Source organism: Ammodytes marinus (genome assembly GCF_949987685.1).
Source record: "Ammodytes marinus genome assembly, chromosome: 24".
In the NCBI taxonomy this organism is placed as follows: Eukaryota; Metazoa; Chordata; class Actinopteri; order Uranoscopiformes; family Ammodytidae; genus Ammodytes; species Ammodytes marinus.
In genome coordinates this window covers 7,518,752-7,535,461 of record NC_137228.1, presented here as the reverse complement: position 1 = coordinate 7,535,461, position 16,710 = coordinate 7,518,752, and the positions used below count along the sequence as shown (strand labels likewise).

Below are 16,710 nucleotides of genomic sequence, written 5' to 3'. Positions count from 1 at the left end.
ATTTTTTGTCATATTATACCAATTCGAGATGGATCTAGAAAATGTATTCATTTATTGGTGCACTATGCAGTTTCAGGATAGGGGGATGTGTTTACATTTACAGAGCCTGCAGTTATTATATGCAATATATTTTCTCTATATATAATTCTCAGTATTGAATAATTATATATATTTTTTTTATTTATTATTATTCTTCCGGACAATTACACATAATACATAATTTTCTCATTGCATATTCATACATATTACTTTGTGTTATCGTCCGAAGGGTGGCAGGAGAAGCCAAAGGCATATCATCATAAATCAAAACAAAACTAATTTGAGGCACCTGGAACCAAACGTAAGACTAGAATGTGTTTGTCAAAGCCCTGCTTCTGTAAACAACAAAAGTTAAACAGTAACTTTTAAGGAAGCTTTCTAACTTCAAACAGTGTTCCAGGGATCACATTTCCCTTTGAGGAAAGTTTGTTTATTTAGTTATGAAGATAAACTTTAGAAAATGTTCCCTTTTGTGACACATCCAAAGTTACATAGTGTACCTTTAAAGGTGCTCTGAGGAACTTTCAGTTTTTGTTAATTCTTGCACCACCTTTGAAGAAAAATCGGTAGTGTTTTTACGATGCCAGCTATAGTTCCAGGGTGAGGGCCCCATGACAAAGGCATTAAGAAAAAGCATTTTTTGCACTGATGGTCTCATTTGCTGTTACATGTCATTTATTAAAACAATTTGACTGTTTCATAAATATTTAAAAGTTTCTCGTAGCACCTTCAAGTAAGAACATATTTCAAGTTTTTAACTTCAGCGTTTTAATGGTCCATTGAATTGTAACCATGTTTCATTTCTGTATGACTGTCTCTACAGGAGAAGAGTTGCTGTAATACTGCCAAATCTTTTTCAAATGCTCTCCAACAGCTGCTCTATACAGCTCCTCTCTGAGGTTTAATGGTTTCAAGCAGAGTTTCCGTTGTATCATTTAAAAGAACTCCAAGTTCACAACACACTGCTTTTCATTTCTGGGTCGCTGGGTTCCTATGCTCTGGGTGTAAGAAGAAACTATGACATCAGCCTATGATTTTCACTGAAGAAAGCAAACACGTGACAATCCCACAAGGTTTTTTCGTCTTGTAATCTGGTCAAGTATGAGCACAAAGGTCTTTCACACAACTCTTCCACTTTGGTATTATTTAATTAGGTCTAACAAAGTGTTGACAGTCTTCATGTGAATTGTAATCTTTTGACTACAAAATGTGACATAAAAATGACTGTGCATGCATCAAATCAAACAACTGATTTCTATATAATCTTATTTTCCTCAGATCATTTTTAATTATTACACATTCAAAACATGCTGGATTTAGTGAATAAATGAAATTTGCAAGCATGGATGACAAACTATTAAACATACAACTTATTTTTGCACACTTTAATTCTCAGAAAACCAAACAACTTAATCATAATGTAATGTAATAATAGTATAAAAACTGGTATGATACATCAGTGTGAATATTCTGACTACATGGCAAATTTGCCACTGAGTACATTACAGTAAGTGCACATAAGTTACAACCTGGTGTTATGTCAAATAAAATGTTCTAGTGCTTTCAAATGTTTTTTTTAATTTCATGCAGGCAAACAATAGTTTGAACTTAATCACACAGAACCAAGCAAACCAACCAAACTAAATATAAAAACATTCAAACCCTGGTTTAAGCTCAAAAATCAAGTAAAACAGACATGTAAATGAATTGGGGTATAGAGTTGTGTTATAGGGGTCTAAAGTTGTTTTGGATTTTATGGGCAGGATTCAGTAACAAAGGATGGGATGGAGGGGGTTATCGGGTCATTCATAGACATTACTTACTGTAATATGTGATGGCCTTTGGATTGGGGTGGAGGTGGGCTTAATCATGATGCTACTTGTAATTTTGCTGTTGACTTTAGCTGCTGGAGGACTGCAATTTGCAATCACTTGAGTCCTTTGCTCCTGGAGTCCGGGCGTGTTGTACGGACTCAGGGTTAGCGAGGGAGTAGTGATGCTCTGAATGAAGGGGCTGCCTAACTGAATGTGGATCTTGTTGTCCTCCGTGGTGATGACATTTGGCCCTGAGCTGTTGGACCTCTGGACCTGCCAGTTGCTTTGCCTTTCGGGGGTCACGCGGAAGACTGCGTGCCCTCCCACCACCTCCACTGGCTCGGCAGAGAGCGAGCGCTCAGGGGTGCCTGTTGTGACTGACACAATCTGTATGGGTGACATGGCTCTGTCCGGTGTTACGGAGCCACAAGAGTCTGGAGTCATAGCTCTTGAGTACGTAGCCATAGTGAAAGGCGAAAGGGCTCTATCTGGGGAACACGGTTCGTCAGATATCGGGGAACCTTTGGATTTTATGATTGGGGAAATGGATTTTGCAGAAGGGGATATGGAAGCATTCTGGATGATGGTAATTCTCTGTTTGGGTGGACCTCCACTTGTGGGTATGACGGCAGTGCTTGTGAATGACTGGGTGTGTTCTGTGGTGGGGCTGGTGATCTCTAGCATTGCGGTGTTATGTCCGTGGTCAGGGGTCACTTTAATGTGCAGAGGCTGCCCGGGACTGTGGGTCAACACAACATCTCCCGGCTGGACGTGGTTTCCATTCTGCCTCGGTTGCACTTTACTATTCACCTGATGCGGCGGGGTGTCTTTGTTTTTAAGGAATGGGACACGTGCTCTTCTCATGTTGTTGTTTAGATTATTTACATTATTGATGAGTGAGGGGCTGCATTTGGTGAGCTGAAGCTCGTTGCTGTAGTTTGCGTTATCTTCCGGTTCGCTCTCGTCGTACAGCTTCCCGTTCACCACGGCGCGTTCCAGTGGAGCCATTGACTGACATGTGGGAGACATGAGGTCAAGTGGCTCTGTTTGAACTTCCTTGGTTGAAAAATGCAGGTCTGAAAAGCGTCTTCCGTTCATGCCAGGGCGAAGGCTTTTGCTAAAGCGCCTGTATCTCTCAAGCTCTCTGGTGAGCGTCTCCATTTCTCTGGCCAGTTCTTTGTTTCGGACCTCCTGTTGGGTCAGCTTTCTTTGCAGTGTAGAGTGGTCAGTTTTCACGCGGCTAATGGAGTCCTCCGTCCCCATGTATTCATGGATCTTCTCTTTCAGAGCTACAACCTCTCTGGTCAAATGACTAGACTTTGCCTCCTCCTCCTTCAAGCGTTTATAAAGAACATGTTCTTGGTTGCACTCTTTCTTCTCAGCCAGTTGATACTTTGAAAGTTCTTTCCTGGATATTTCCAGGTCCTCCATCAAGGCTTTAGCTTTCTCTTGTTCATTGGTGAATCTTTTCTCCAGTGATTCAAACTCCTCTGTCTTTAACATGTCACCTTCTACCACCTTCATATCCTTTAATTTGCTCCTGAGGCGTTCCACCTCCTGCGTCAAATCCTTTACTTTGTTGTCTTCTTGTTGGAAGCGATTAGCAATTGGTGTTTTGATGTTCTCTTCTTTGGCTTTGTTCCTCAGGTGTTCTCTCTCAACGGTCTCCAGCGATTGCAACCTTTTCGTCATCATACTGATTTTGGACTCTAAGTCATTGCTGTTTTCCTCCTCAGCCCTTAGCCTGGCCTTCAAGTCATCTCTTTCCTTTGTAGCGCTACACATTTTCTCCTCCAGCTCGGCCTTTGACCTCAGTGCCTTCTTGCTCTCCTCAATGAGCTTCTCTGTGACTGATGTCACTTTGTCCTGTTCGGCCTGTAGTTTGCCCGTGCTGTTGTGGACCTTGTTCTCCATTTGCTTTAGCTTCTCCGCCATTGCCTTTCTCTCGTCCACCAGCATGACTGTCAGAGTCTTCAACTTGGTGAGATCTTCCTTCAGTGTCAGCTCTGTCTTTCCCAGTTCGCTTTCAGCGGCCTCCAATTCTCTGACCCGGACCTTCAAGACCTCCAGCTCACTGGTCACGACTTTGGACACAGTCCTCTCCTTCTCCAGGTTGCTTTTGAGTGAGCTGCATTCCTGTTTGCTCTTGCTGAACGCATCCTCCAGTTTCTCCAAGTCCATAATCCTGTGATTCAGTTTATCCACTTCGGCCTTCAGGCTCCGGCCTAGACTGGCCTCTTTCTCCAACTTCTTGTTGAGGTCCCTGCAGTGGTCCTCCATTCTGATCAGCTCTTCGTCCTTCCCTTCCATTTCCAGAACCCTTTTTCGCAACTCTTCCAGCTCGGACATGAGGCTGGAGTTTCCACACTCGCCGCGGCTGATCTTGTCCCTGAGCTCCTGCAGTTCCTCCTCAGCTCTGCGCAGCGTCTTGTTGGTCTCCTCCAGATCGTCCAGCTGCCGGCTGAGAGCAGAGAGCTTCTGGCGCAGCTGCCTGTTCTGGGCATCCTCGCTGGTCAGTTTGGCCGTCATGACCTCTTGTTCCTGATGGGATCGACCGGTGTGGTCACTCAGCTCAGCCTCCAAGCGACAGACCTTTTGCTCCTCGTCCTGCAGACGGGCATTAGCCAAGCTCAGTTCCTCCTGGGCTTGTGAAGCGCTGGCACTCAGTTCTTGGACCTTCGCCGTCTGTTGATTCAGCTGCTCACTTAGACGCTGCTGTTCATCCACAACCATCAACGCAAATGACTTCAGTTTGGTCAGCTCCTCCTTCAGACTCGTGACCTTTTTATTGCTCTCCTCTTCCTTCCGTTCCTGGTAGGCCTTTTCCTGATCAATGAACAGCTTCAACCTGTAACGATAAAAACGCAGAAGACATGATCTTCAAGGAATGCAACTAAGAACTGTAAAATATACAGAAAAGTTGGCACCAAACTTGTACTTTTCTTATATATTCATGCCAGTGTACACATGTTTTATTTAAATATAGGGCTACATATATATTCAATCAGTCCTTGCTTATTTTCAAAAGAAACTCTACTCCACCCGACTTTCATTACCTATTGGGCCCTGTTCTGCAGGCACTGACACATCATAAACACTGTTATTTCCCATGCATTTCAGAAGAGGATTTAAGTTTTAATGTCATGGATAATGTAACATACCATTTAAAGCATTACTGTTACTTTGTTAGGTTGGTAGACTGAAATACCTGTGGTTACATTTTTTATTTTTTGCTTTTGTTGCCAACTAATTATCCTATGGTATGGAAACCTGAGTTACTGCTGCAGTATTTGAGGGTGTACCAACTTCTGGGAAATAGTGGGAAAAGACTGACATACAGCCCCCAAACATTGATGTTAATTTCTGAAAATTATGCAACCAGATATGATAAGCAAAACTGTAGATCGCAAGTATAAGGATGTTATGTAATAGTTATATGCTGCTGTTCTTTTGGTGTGTCTTTTATTAAACCTATGTAGGGAAGTGTAGAATAATCTCTTTGGATGCTGAATAAATACTTGACACAGAGGAGAAATCAAATGAAATGTGGAAAAAGGGGAAATTCCGATCACATGGAGGCAAAGACAGAGTATGAATCAGATCAGTAAAAGGATGTGCATTCATTTTAGACATCTTGAGAAATATGGCAGTGAAGGAAAAAAATCGATTAAAAAGGTTGGTGTTCACTAGTATTTAGATCTCATATTTCTACAAAGTACTTGGTTTAAGTCAAAGTGCATTGCAGGTGTGCCACTGAATTTAGTTGCAGTGCTTTAAGTACAGTAGTGTGTAGCTGGGGTCAGTGCGTGTGGCACATGCATCACCTAGCCAAAGTGCCTATACAGCCCCAAGGGAAGGTATGTTATGACTGCTGTGTGTGTGTGTGCAGCTGCCATGCATTTCCACACAGATGGCCCACTGGCATGGAACAATCCTTTAATTAAGGGGTTCCTCTACCATCACCCCTCACCAAAACCACCACCTCCTCCCCTCCCTGGCTTTTTTCTTATACATTTAAAGGAATTCCCCCTGCTTCCAAAGGCAATTTACAGTCCCACAGAGTTTATACAGAAATCCCCCCACACACACAAACACACACTCACAGGGATCACTAATTCCACATGTACACTTTGACTGTAGGCCATGATGTAAGTGTGGTAGGGTGGGCCGCTTTTAGCAGTGAGTCTATGTCATTTCTTTCTTCAGTAAAGCACGGGAGTGAGTAGAGGGGCACATGTGTGACTGTATCCATGTGTTGCATTTAGGTCAAGACACTCAATAACATATATGATATGCATTAGGATTAATAAAAAGTGTGGTTTGATTGGATTAGAGTTTTTTGTGGCCTTGGTTCGAGAATAGACTTTTATTTATAATGAATAATCTTGTAAACTTAATTATATGTCGACTGTATCCTGTTGAAACTAAAAATAGAATCTTCATGAGGACATGACGTTTAACCAGAGTAATTCGGGCCAAAATTACACAGCCCGTATTGGTTAACATGTTGCAATGATAAATAGCCAGTAAGTACATCCCCTCATTTTTAAATGTATTCTCTACGTCACTACATTCTGTGGGCCTTTTTTAATCCACTACATTTTTTTATATTTCCAGCTTTTTACTCATTATGGTTTTCAACAGATACTTTAAGCCAAACCCTAATCCCTCCAAGGTTTTTGAAGACTATTTACTTCAAGGTATTCATATTCCAGGAGCTGAGATAATTATTTCTGTTCGGCTTTGTTGACTCAAAGTTTGCCCTTGTCATATTCTCTCATAGATTTGTCAAGGACTCTGGATAAGAGTTTCATGCAAGGAAGTATGCCTACCTTATCTAGAAACATGCATGCTGAAAAATTGCATTTTCTTAGAATGGATCGTGTGTGTAGAAAACACTCTGTTGCTAAGCGAAACAAGCAGCCATCTCTGTTGCAAACTAGCCTGTCGCCTGTAATCACTGTTTATTCAATCTCTTATCTCAGTCCCCGCTGTTTTTTCTAGTGATGTCATCAGCCAAAATAGAATGAGAAATGTACTTTGTTCCCTAGTAGGGCTGGAAACTCTGCCTATCCCTCTGTGTTCAGCCTTGAACTGGATATACTAAGTTCTGTATACTACATGCAACGACACTTTGCGCTTATAAAGGCAAATCCCTTGATAGGAAACTGCATGGCTCATATGCCCTAAAATACACGTATTGCCTCACACCAGTGAAATCACTGCTAGCCCTTTATGGGCCTATATCGCTCTATTCCTGCTGTACTTGTAGTACATGAGGAAATGTTGGTCCTCATCGCTTGTTCCTGAACATTTACTCATCAAGGACACACACATAGATTAATGTATTAGGCCAACAAAGCCACAGCTGAGACCGTTTACATTATTACGTATAATTTGTGCGGACTTGCAGGTCTGGATGTTATATAGCTTGGGAGGGAAATATAGACGTGCCCTTTTGTAAAAAAGTACTCTCCAGCAGTTTACCCTTAACTAATGTTAGGGACCGACCACATTTTAACGATAGCAGTAGCTCAACTGACCAGCTCTCGCCATCTTATATAAGTCAGTAATGCCATAAGCATCCAGGAAACACATAAATACTACTGATCTACAAAGCATTTGCTCACATTTCCTAAACCCTATCATGTTTTATCTGGGTGTTGCTACTAGACAGCAGCCCTTTTATGCACACATCCGTAACAGCTTGAAAGAACATTATTTTTGGTGGAATCAATTGTAAAGTGCTGCACATAAAGCCAGTGACATAACCGATTCATGGCTATCAACGACACCTTACCACCCACTTTGCAGCCTGTACAACTTTTGCAACAGGCACCAGTCCCCCCCAAAAAAAGAAAAATGGATGCTTGACCACCACCGCCGCTGGTCGTTAATGTGTCATAGGGAAAATAGGCTGCCGAGAGTCATTTGGTGGGTTAGGGTGCTAAAGTGGGATATTATAACTTTTTACAGGGACTGTTTCTGGCTCAAATCTATTTTTTGCCTCTCTCTTCGATTGTAAGCTCACATAAATGCCACTAGAAATGAAATAAGGAAGCATTCAGTTGGGAGCAGTCAACCATGCCTATAGAAGAGAGTCCCAACTTTAGCTTTCCCCTTTCTGTACGTTGCTCCTGAAGCTGGAAACTGTGGCTCACTTGCTGCTCAAACGCTGTGTTACACGTTCCATATGTCAGACAGGGCTGCTGGGCCATTTCCTAAACCACAAGTGATTAGGTCATGTATGTACAGACCCATGTATCCTGTGAATGCACACGTGGCCACCTTCACTTCATCAGAGGCTGGTGGGTCTAATGCCCCTTATGTAAAAGGGGGGGCGGGTGGGGGGTTGCTGATTGATGCAGTGCATGGACTGTATTTAAAGTCCACACAGGCTAAGTGATATGCCCCCAGAGTGCAATCAACATGTGTAAAATATATAGCTTAGATCACACACTTCCTGGTGGTGGTAACATGGTTAATGGAGTAGTGTGTTACCGAAAAGAAAAGAACTAGATGCAACTGTTCCGAATTTTGTGTATAAATACATCACGTACAGTTTTTTGTAAAAAAGCTAGAAATATGTTATGTTGCTACCAGACATATACCGTTTCAGTAGTTCAACACCGCAGATAATTACTTCCTTAAAACAAAGCTCCTGTTTATAATACAATGAAGTTGTTGAGATGATTTCATTTATGTCAATGTCATTCCATTAATACACATTCATGTTAGCAGTAACCAGAGCTAATGTTGTCTAGTTTTAAGATTTCCACAACCTCAGTCAATTAGAAGCAATCAAAAGTCCAACAGCCTCTTGATGTGTATTGGTATGTTTGTACAGTATATATTTAACATGTAGTATAAGAACATATGTGTCATCTAGCGTCTGCCATTCTGTATCTCCTACAATGTATTTTTTGCTCTGTTGTTCATATGGTTATGGTAATAAGACAGAGCTCTTTGATATCTAAATAATTCATATCTTTCAAGTTTGCAATCGCAGACCACTGAGTCCGACTTCTCAGCATGTTAGAATAGCTGCTTCTTCAGTTTCTGAACAATGAATGAAATTGTGTTTCGGCATTTCCTGATACTTAGATAACTTTAAATCATATGTGAAATAAAAATGATTGATACAACCCTTGGTTTTGAGACATTAATAAAGTTCCCGGTAGAGTTTCTATAAAATACAATCATTTAAAAAATAACCAATACTTGAACCTTGTTAGAATTATTTTTACTTCTTTTGATATGTTTTAAATGTTGGTTTTGACTTGACTGTAACATTCTTTGGAGTTTTATTAACTTCTAAGACAAGCTGTTGATCTTCAAATGTTTCAGGATTAACTTACAGTAACAGCGCAAAAAATGTAAACTCTCTGAAGCCAAAAAGTTAAAGAAAAAACAACATGAAACTACATATTACAAAGTTTACAAGAACACCGGCATGACATGATGCTACCTCGAACATCTGTACGTCTCATTGCCAATCAAGAAATCGAAAACGTTTTAAATTGTTGACGTTTTTTTCCCCAAAACAAAGTGTTCAGTTGAGTGTGCCTACCTGTGCAGAGAAAGGCTTTCCCGGCTTCACTGCCATAAGCTCATTATCTTGCCGTACAACACCCGACCCTCAACTCGTCCTTTCTGTGTGTGTGTGTGTCTCCCTCTCTTAGTTAGCTGTAGTGTGGGCATTCCTGCAGTCAGACCAAACAATAAGGGATGTGCTACCCTGCCTATGGACCATTACATCATCAGCATGCCCTTATATGGAGCTTTGCATTGCAGAGGCTCGCAAGAAGGGGGTGTGCTTGCTCGTAATGTGTAACTGCATGGTGTGTGTGTGTGTGTGTGTATAATACATGTGTGTGCGCACATTTCTGAGTGTTTGAGCAAGTTCTCCCGAAAGTAAGTGTTTAACTAAAGGATGTGGCAGCGGAGAGGGAAAAGTTTTTTTTCTTGACGTATGTTATGTGTGAAATATCTGGCCGGTCTGTCACGGCTCCGGAGGCAAGGCTGTTAGGTGCAGACAGACAAGCAGTTCCAGTTACACTATTTCCTTCTGGCTCTTGTCAACATAAGTCATTGATTCGGGCCAAAGAAGGCGGAGAAGAAGAAAAAAAAGTCGCAAAAGTTAATATGAAATTCTTGGATGAGGATTTGAAAATCGAGAACAAGACAAGACGTGTAACACAAATCCTTTTACATGTGAAACTTATACATCACGCCAAAAGAGATGACCCTGACATTTTGACACTTTCACTGAAATGGTTTGTTAGCCAATACCATTACGCCTGCACCTCTTGAGTCTCAATGAGGAATGCTAACACACTGCTAACATGCAAGGGTTGTTGGAATGTTGTTTTTTGGTGCATGGAGTAACCTGATTTAGTTGCCAGTACCGTATTTCATTTTTTCACATCAACATTGTCCCTAACACGGATACAATTTGTAACATTTCAATGTTAAAGAAAATACTTTTTAATGTTACAGCATACATACTTTGTATATTTATGATTCGAATAGGCTATTAAGTTACAAAACTGGTCAAACAAATGCAATGGAAGAAAATACACAATTTTCCATCTGAAATGTAGAAATATTGGGCCAAGTTACTTAAATTTGCCCTTTAAGTATGGTACTTGACTGCACATGCTTTGTTACTGTCCACCATAGTTATACAGTTAAAGCCAACATCGTGAGAATATCTTAATCGTATTTTGGGTAATTAAACATATTTACCTCTGGGTGTTGAAATGGCTTTAAGTTAATGGTTCCTCAAACAAAATAATAGTTTTCCACGCGGCGCTGTAATCACAGCTTAAGCCGGCACACATTGCACTTTATCAGTGGCACATTGTTCGATTCACAATGCCTCCGTATTTACTTTTATTATCAGATTGCTCTCTTACCTAACACCTACATTTCTCACACTATAGCTAAGTGACTAAATCCATCTTAGAAAAGTGTTAACATTGTCTGTTATCTATCGTCATATGATGGGAGCCATTTTATAGTGATTCTTTAGCTGTCAAGTCTTTCTATCGTTCTGAGAGAATTGCACTTTGGTGTTAGTTTACGACGCATGACGTGCAATACGTCAGCAAATTAATCACACACACACACACACACACACACACACATCAGTCCATAAAAACACAAGATGCAGTTGTAACTGATTCCAGCCGTGCGAGCAAACAAGGGCAAGCCTCTTCCTGTCTCCTGCCCCGCTGAATACAATATGTCATGGCTTTACAATGGCTGAGGTCATAGTTTTCTAAATGTTACGAGCTTTTTGCCAAACGAGCTGTGGGACACACAGATTTACTCGATTAATTTAAAAGCTGCACTGAGTAGTAAATGTAAAAAAACAATACAAACATGGCATCCATCTTTGACTAACACAGTTGGCCCCAATCAACACACACAACCTGACTTTATTAACCCTTTCTCAAGACTGCAAGACGTTTGCCAAAAAACTAAGCTGCACAATAACAAATCCCTGGTTAGAGGATGTAATTACTAGTCTAATTTACAAATCTAATAGGAAACAAGGCTGGCATGTTTGTTCAGATTGAATTTTCTTTAACAAATCCACTAACCATCTTCACCAACTTCTGGACAAACTAGAAATCTCTGGTCATCAGTGTCCTCCAAGCAAAATGTAATTAAGTTTTTCTCAGAATGACCGATAGTACAACAAATGCCAGCAAGACACTGTGACATGGATTGTTTTTGTTTAGTGGCAGATGGAGCGGCTTTTTTGAATCTCAATCGGGAGCCAGACCCAATTTTTATAAATTCTTAAAAAGAGGAAAACTGAAAAAGTCATGTAGAAGAAAAGAAAAAAAATGCAATTAATCACAGCGTTTTCTACCAATTGTAGGAGACTGGTGTTGGAAATGTATGAATGAGGCTGTGTGAAAAGTTTGGATGGGCATCTTGGTGTGCCCAATAGAAGCCAAAGATAGCATTTGTCTTTGGTCAGGAACTTACCATGTTGCCTGTGCAAACACACATTTGATTTTGTTTGGAGAAAACTGAAAAAGTTTGAAAGACTGAACACTGTGAAGGGTGTAGACTTTTCTTAAGCCATATGGTAACTGTCACAACCTGAATGTAACGTTTGATCACAGTCTCCACTCTTCGTAGCTTCTCAATTCCTGAGTCCACTTGAAAGTATGACAACTGGATAACTGAGAGGGACTATTTCCTGAAACACTCCCAAGACTTTAAAGTAGCATTGTAGTGATTTGCCACGAGGCCAAAGGACTTGGGGAACTGTAGTGCACACATGGGTAAAGCCGGATTGATTTCAGGCAATTCAGAGCAAAATATTTCACAATTTGTGTGATTCACCATGCGTTCCAATCACCCATACTTCCCTGCTATTTAGTATGGTAGAAAAATATTTGGGATTAGGAACCCAATTATTGTGGTCCGACAATGCAGCATGATGAATAATACATGGGTGTCCTGCTACATCCGGTCAGGATTTTTTAAGTGTGGATATCAGCAGCTCTTTTGTGGGTGATTCTGACCCACAATCCAATTTGCACCGGAAGTTATGTTACATGGACTGAGCCTCCGAGTGAAAACAACCGCGGATGCGATGGATACATAAGCACGAGGGCAAAGTTCAAGGCACGATGTGATGATGATATGAATAAGTAAAAGTATATCCTAACTGCAGCATACCGGATGCTAACTAGATACTCTTTATGATCAGCTGTTGTATGTAGAGTAGTAAAAAAAAAAGGAACAGTATGCGATTTGAAACGCAGCCACGGTTTCACACACTTACACCCAGCTAACTAGATACTCTCTATGATCATGTAAAATAGAAAAAAAAGAAAGGGTATGCGTTTCGGAACACAGCCACGGTGTCACAGAATCCAACAACTGCCCACTTACCCTCCAGCTGTAAACTATGATGTATTTCAGTTATGTGGCCTCTCTCATTTCCGTGCAGCAAAACTGTTTGTGTTCTCGGAACAAACAATTGGGTCATGAAAAAAAAAAACTAGATTCTATTTCTGGACTGTGGACGTATTATTCGGGGCTTGTAAGTACTGCACAGTTGAAACAGATGTGGAGGATCAAACACAAGATCAGGACACACAAACATGTTTTGCAGTGACAAGCCTTTTGCCAAATGACAAATAGACAGTGGGAGGGAGATGAAGATGTCTTATGTAAGCTGCATCAGATGACTGTAGCGCTGACAAAACACCGTGGAATGTGGAGGTTTGGGATTGGGCTTTTTGCATGAACAACATGTGTGGTTTCGGACTAAGGCAGTAGTTAAATTTCCGAGACATTGGGTCTTCTGGCAAAATGCTGCCATGTTTTCTTACAAATGACTATGAGCTCCACCATCGATGATTGAAATGATTTATCTGCTCTATTAAACAAATGATTCGGGATTTGGAAAAAAGTAGTCCCACGTCCTTGACTGTGACCCAGTGTCTCTAAGGGCTGTGTTAAGACCAACGTTATTATTGTGTCAAAAAAATCCGCCTCGGGGCATGATTGTGGCTTAGTGGTTGAGATGTCTACCGTATAATTGTGAAGTTTCCAGTTTGATTTTGATGAGGACCTGGTTCTGCATGCCATACCAACGTCTTTCTCTCTCTCTAAACAGTATTTACATTGTTCACTGTCCGACAAATACCAAAAATTACATATTTCTAGCATTTCTTCTACATTGTTTTCAATTGTTTGTAACCGCTGATGCTCTTTTAAATATCTTTTTGCATCCCATTCTACTATAATGGTGTAATTGCAGCCGATGATAGATTTGTGGAATGCAAACATCCATTTATTTCCTGGAAATTCAGTTGAGATTAGCGCTACATTTGGATAGCAACGTGACCTGGGACCTCCTGGATATACTTCATCCTCCAGTAATAATAATAATAAATGATTATATTTATATATAGTGCTGTAGCCGTAGCAACATGTTGACTCCAATAGAAATTGACTAAATGGGTGTAAATGCCAGCTTATGTTCTGAAGACTCGGTGTCTACTTTTAGGGTTCTGTGAGTGAAGACATGATACTGGATATCGTTGATTTCTGTTACTTAAACGCAATGAAAAGCACAGCTGTCATGTGAGCAAAATAGTGCAGGAAAAGACACCTGTGTTACAGTGTGTGTGTGTGTGTGTATGTGTATGTGTGTGTGTGTGTGTGTCCTTCCTGGCACCTGATATCTAGTATGAAACTGATAAGCCATTAATGTTCAATCCAGATGGAAACGAGATATAACAAGTTTTCCTCCTTCTTTAAGGGACACAGGAGCGGTCTGTATGTCTGTCTGACATGTTTGATTTGCCCTGTAGCGCTATGTGAGATAAGGCGAGACACTGCAGGTGAATAGGGTAAACATTTTAACTTATAGATAGACAGATCATCATGAAACTCCCAGTTGATCACTTACACTAAAAAATGTAAAATGCATTTTCTGCATGTTTTTAAGAACAAAATGTGTCATAAATTAACAACATATGAAGCAAATCCTTCTGTATAAACCTTCAATTTAGTGCTAAGAATGATTATGGGAGGTTAAGTTGTAAGTGCTTTAGAAGTTGTAATTTTCATTATTGAAAAAAAAAACACATTTTGAGATAATGGCCATTCAAGATGGTTGTATAGGAGAAATATACAGACTCAAACAGACAAAGTTTAAGTCAAATAAACACCTAAATGTACATGATTTCATCATTATATTTATACCAGTATGAAAAAAAACATGTTATGAAAGTAAAATAGCCAAAAACCTAAAAATCTACCCTCAAAACATCTGGAAAAACCAATGTGTTTTGCCTGCCGCGTCTGGCCTTAAGGCGGTGATGCGGCAGAACCAGACAAAGACACACACTCACCTTCTCCACTGAGTGTGAGCATGAGTTTTACTGTGATTTCTGCTGCACATCAGACAAACAGCCTGCGTCTTGCCCCGTACACTCAGCGCTGTCTCAGACACACACACACACCACGCTTGTACTACAGTATATACACACTAGCTGCAGGGCCTGATTACCTGACATACATACATGACATCATCGCCTTGTAATCAAATCCATATGTTTCCTTCGCTCTCCCCCCTCCTCTCTCTCTCTCTCTCTCTCTCCCACTCTATCTCTGTCTCTCCATGGAATTCTTCTCACTCGTTTTATCTATCCATGACTTTGTCTGTACATTCCTCATTGTGTTCGTTTATCCCTTGCCCCCCTCTCTCCATCTCCCTCTCTCTCTCCCTCTCTCTCTCTCTCTCTCTCTCTCCATCTCTCTCTCTCTCCATCTCTCTCTCCCTCTCTCTCTATCTCTTGTTTTGTGATCTCAGCCCCGGCCTCAGCGTGGGCTTTCGCTGTTAAAATGGAACGTGATTTTGATTTCCAGGCTTAAAAAACCTCCTCACATGGATGCTCACTGGCCTTTTATGGCCAAAATCCTTTTCTTTATTGCCATTCCCTCTGGCTGTTGTTGTGATGACACACACGGTCCAAATAGCTGTAAATGCCTGTTAAAGGTGGGCTGGCTGCATTCATCTGGGCATGTGTTCCTCCCTTTTCTACCTGCACCCAAACGTTTTTCTTTAATGCTTATAGGCTTTAGTCAAGTCAACTTCATGGTCAATTTCTGCAATATATATGCCAGACATTATCGAAAAGAAAAGGATAAAAAAAAACAGAAGTAATATATACAATCATACATTTTAAATAGTGCAAAAGTAAGGCAAATTCAAATGGAATAGAAAACTGAAAACAAGTTGAAAATGTGCAGTAAGCTCAAGAAATTGGAAATGTTACGATAAGGGCAAAACAATGTGCAGATTAAATATTTTTAGATACATGTAAAAAACAAAAACAAAAAAAGCACTGAATTATTATTTATGTTTATGCAACGTTTCTTTTCTCCTTATCTCAGGTTACTTTACTTTGCGCCTGGCACAAGCTGTGTGTATAAGCACGTGTTTTTCTGTCTGTTTTTCAAATGAAGAACACCGGTGGGGGATGACCTTGACCCTTAACATAACCCCCTCTTTCTGCCAGCTGTAGCCCTCTGGGAGCATTGTAGCACTAAAGGCATGTACTCTGTGGATTGTATAGGCTTTCTCCAAACATTTGTCACCAACAAACGTTTTTTTTCTTTTTTTCAAAGCCAAATATTTTTGTAACGATTTTACAGATCGGTGAACTTCTGTTATAAATATTTGACCAAAACACACGTGTTCTTTTGAATGTTTGTACCTGTCTCCATAACTAACTTTCACTGTTACATAACTAGGATTCTACAGTCTCACACAACCTGGAGAAACCCATAGAGTACTTCACTATACTCAAGGTTTATCGGTTGCCTTTCTTCTTTGTGTTGATGTTGTTGTCCTCTGTTTGAGTGTTTTATATGATGACAAACATCTATAAAAACCATTTACAACACAGGCAAAATGCATTATTCAATCATTCTCTGTAGCTTGCATTTTTTGGTTCCAATGAACTCGATAGAGATGAATATGTCTGTAAAAGAATGCAAGACCAACTTTATTTATTTGCCATTTGAGATTAATTGAAACAAATTATTTCTGGGTGGTAGTGGTATACGACAGAGCCCATTTTTTTTCCAAGTTCACAATAGAATAATCTTGTTGTTCTTTCCCCATAACTCCGGCCGTAGGAACAAGTAGTTTCCAATCCCCGACTGCATAACCAATGAAACATGACGTCACTCATAAATTGATCTAATCTCCCAGGCAGTAATCTCGAAGATTCGTAGCATCAGATTTAAGGGCTGTGGCGCTTAGACATGCTGTAATTTACAGTCTAACAACAGCTATTACCTAACAAAG

The 16,710-nt window shown here is 40.5% G+C and overlaps 1 protein-coding gene across 1 annotated transcript; it reads right to left on the bottom strand.

Moving 5' to 3' along the window:
• Positions 1–870: 870 nt before the first annotated feature.
• filip1l (filamin A interacting protein 1-like) lies at positions 871–9,551 on the bottom strand. The gene is made up of 2 exons (XM_080053097.1): positions 9,424–9,551; positions 871–4,701 (listed from the first exon to the last, which is right to left on the bottom strand). The coding sequence occupies exon 2, from the start codon at positions 4,584–4,586 to the stop codon at positions 1,842–1,844; it is 2,745 nt and encodes a 914-aa protein (XP_079909223.1). The 5' UTR covers positions 4,587–4,701; positions 9,424–9,551; the 3' UTR covers positions 871–1,841.
• Positions 9,552–16,710: the final 7,159 nt, after the last annotated feature.

Bases quoted from the DNA above. Each gene is read 5' to 3' on its own strand.
- filip1l (XM_080053097.1), bottom strand. From the start codon at position 4,586: ATGGTTGTGGATGAACAGCAGCGTCTAAGTGAGCAGCTGAATCAACAG.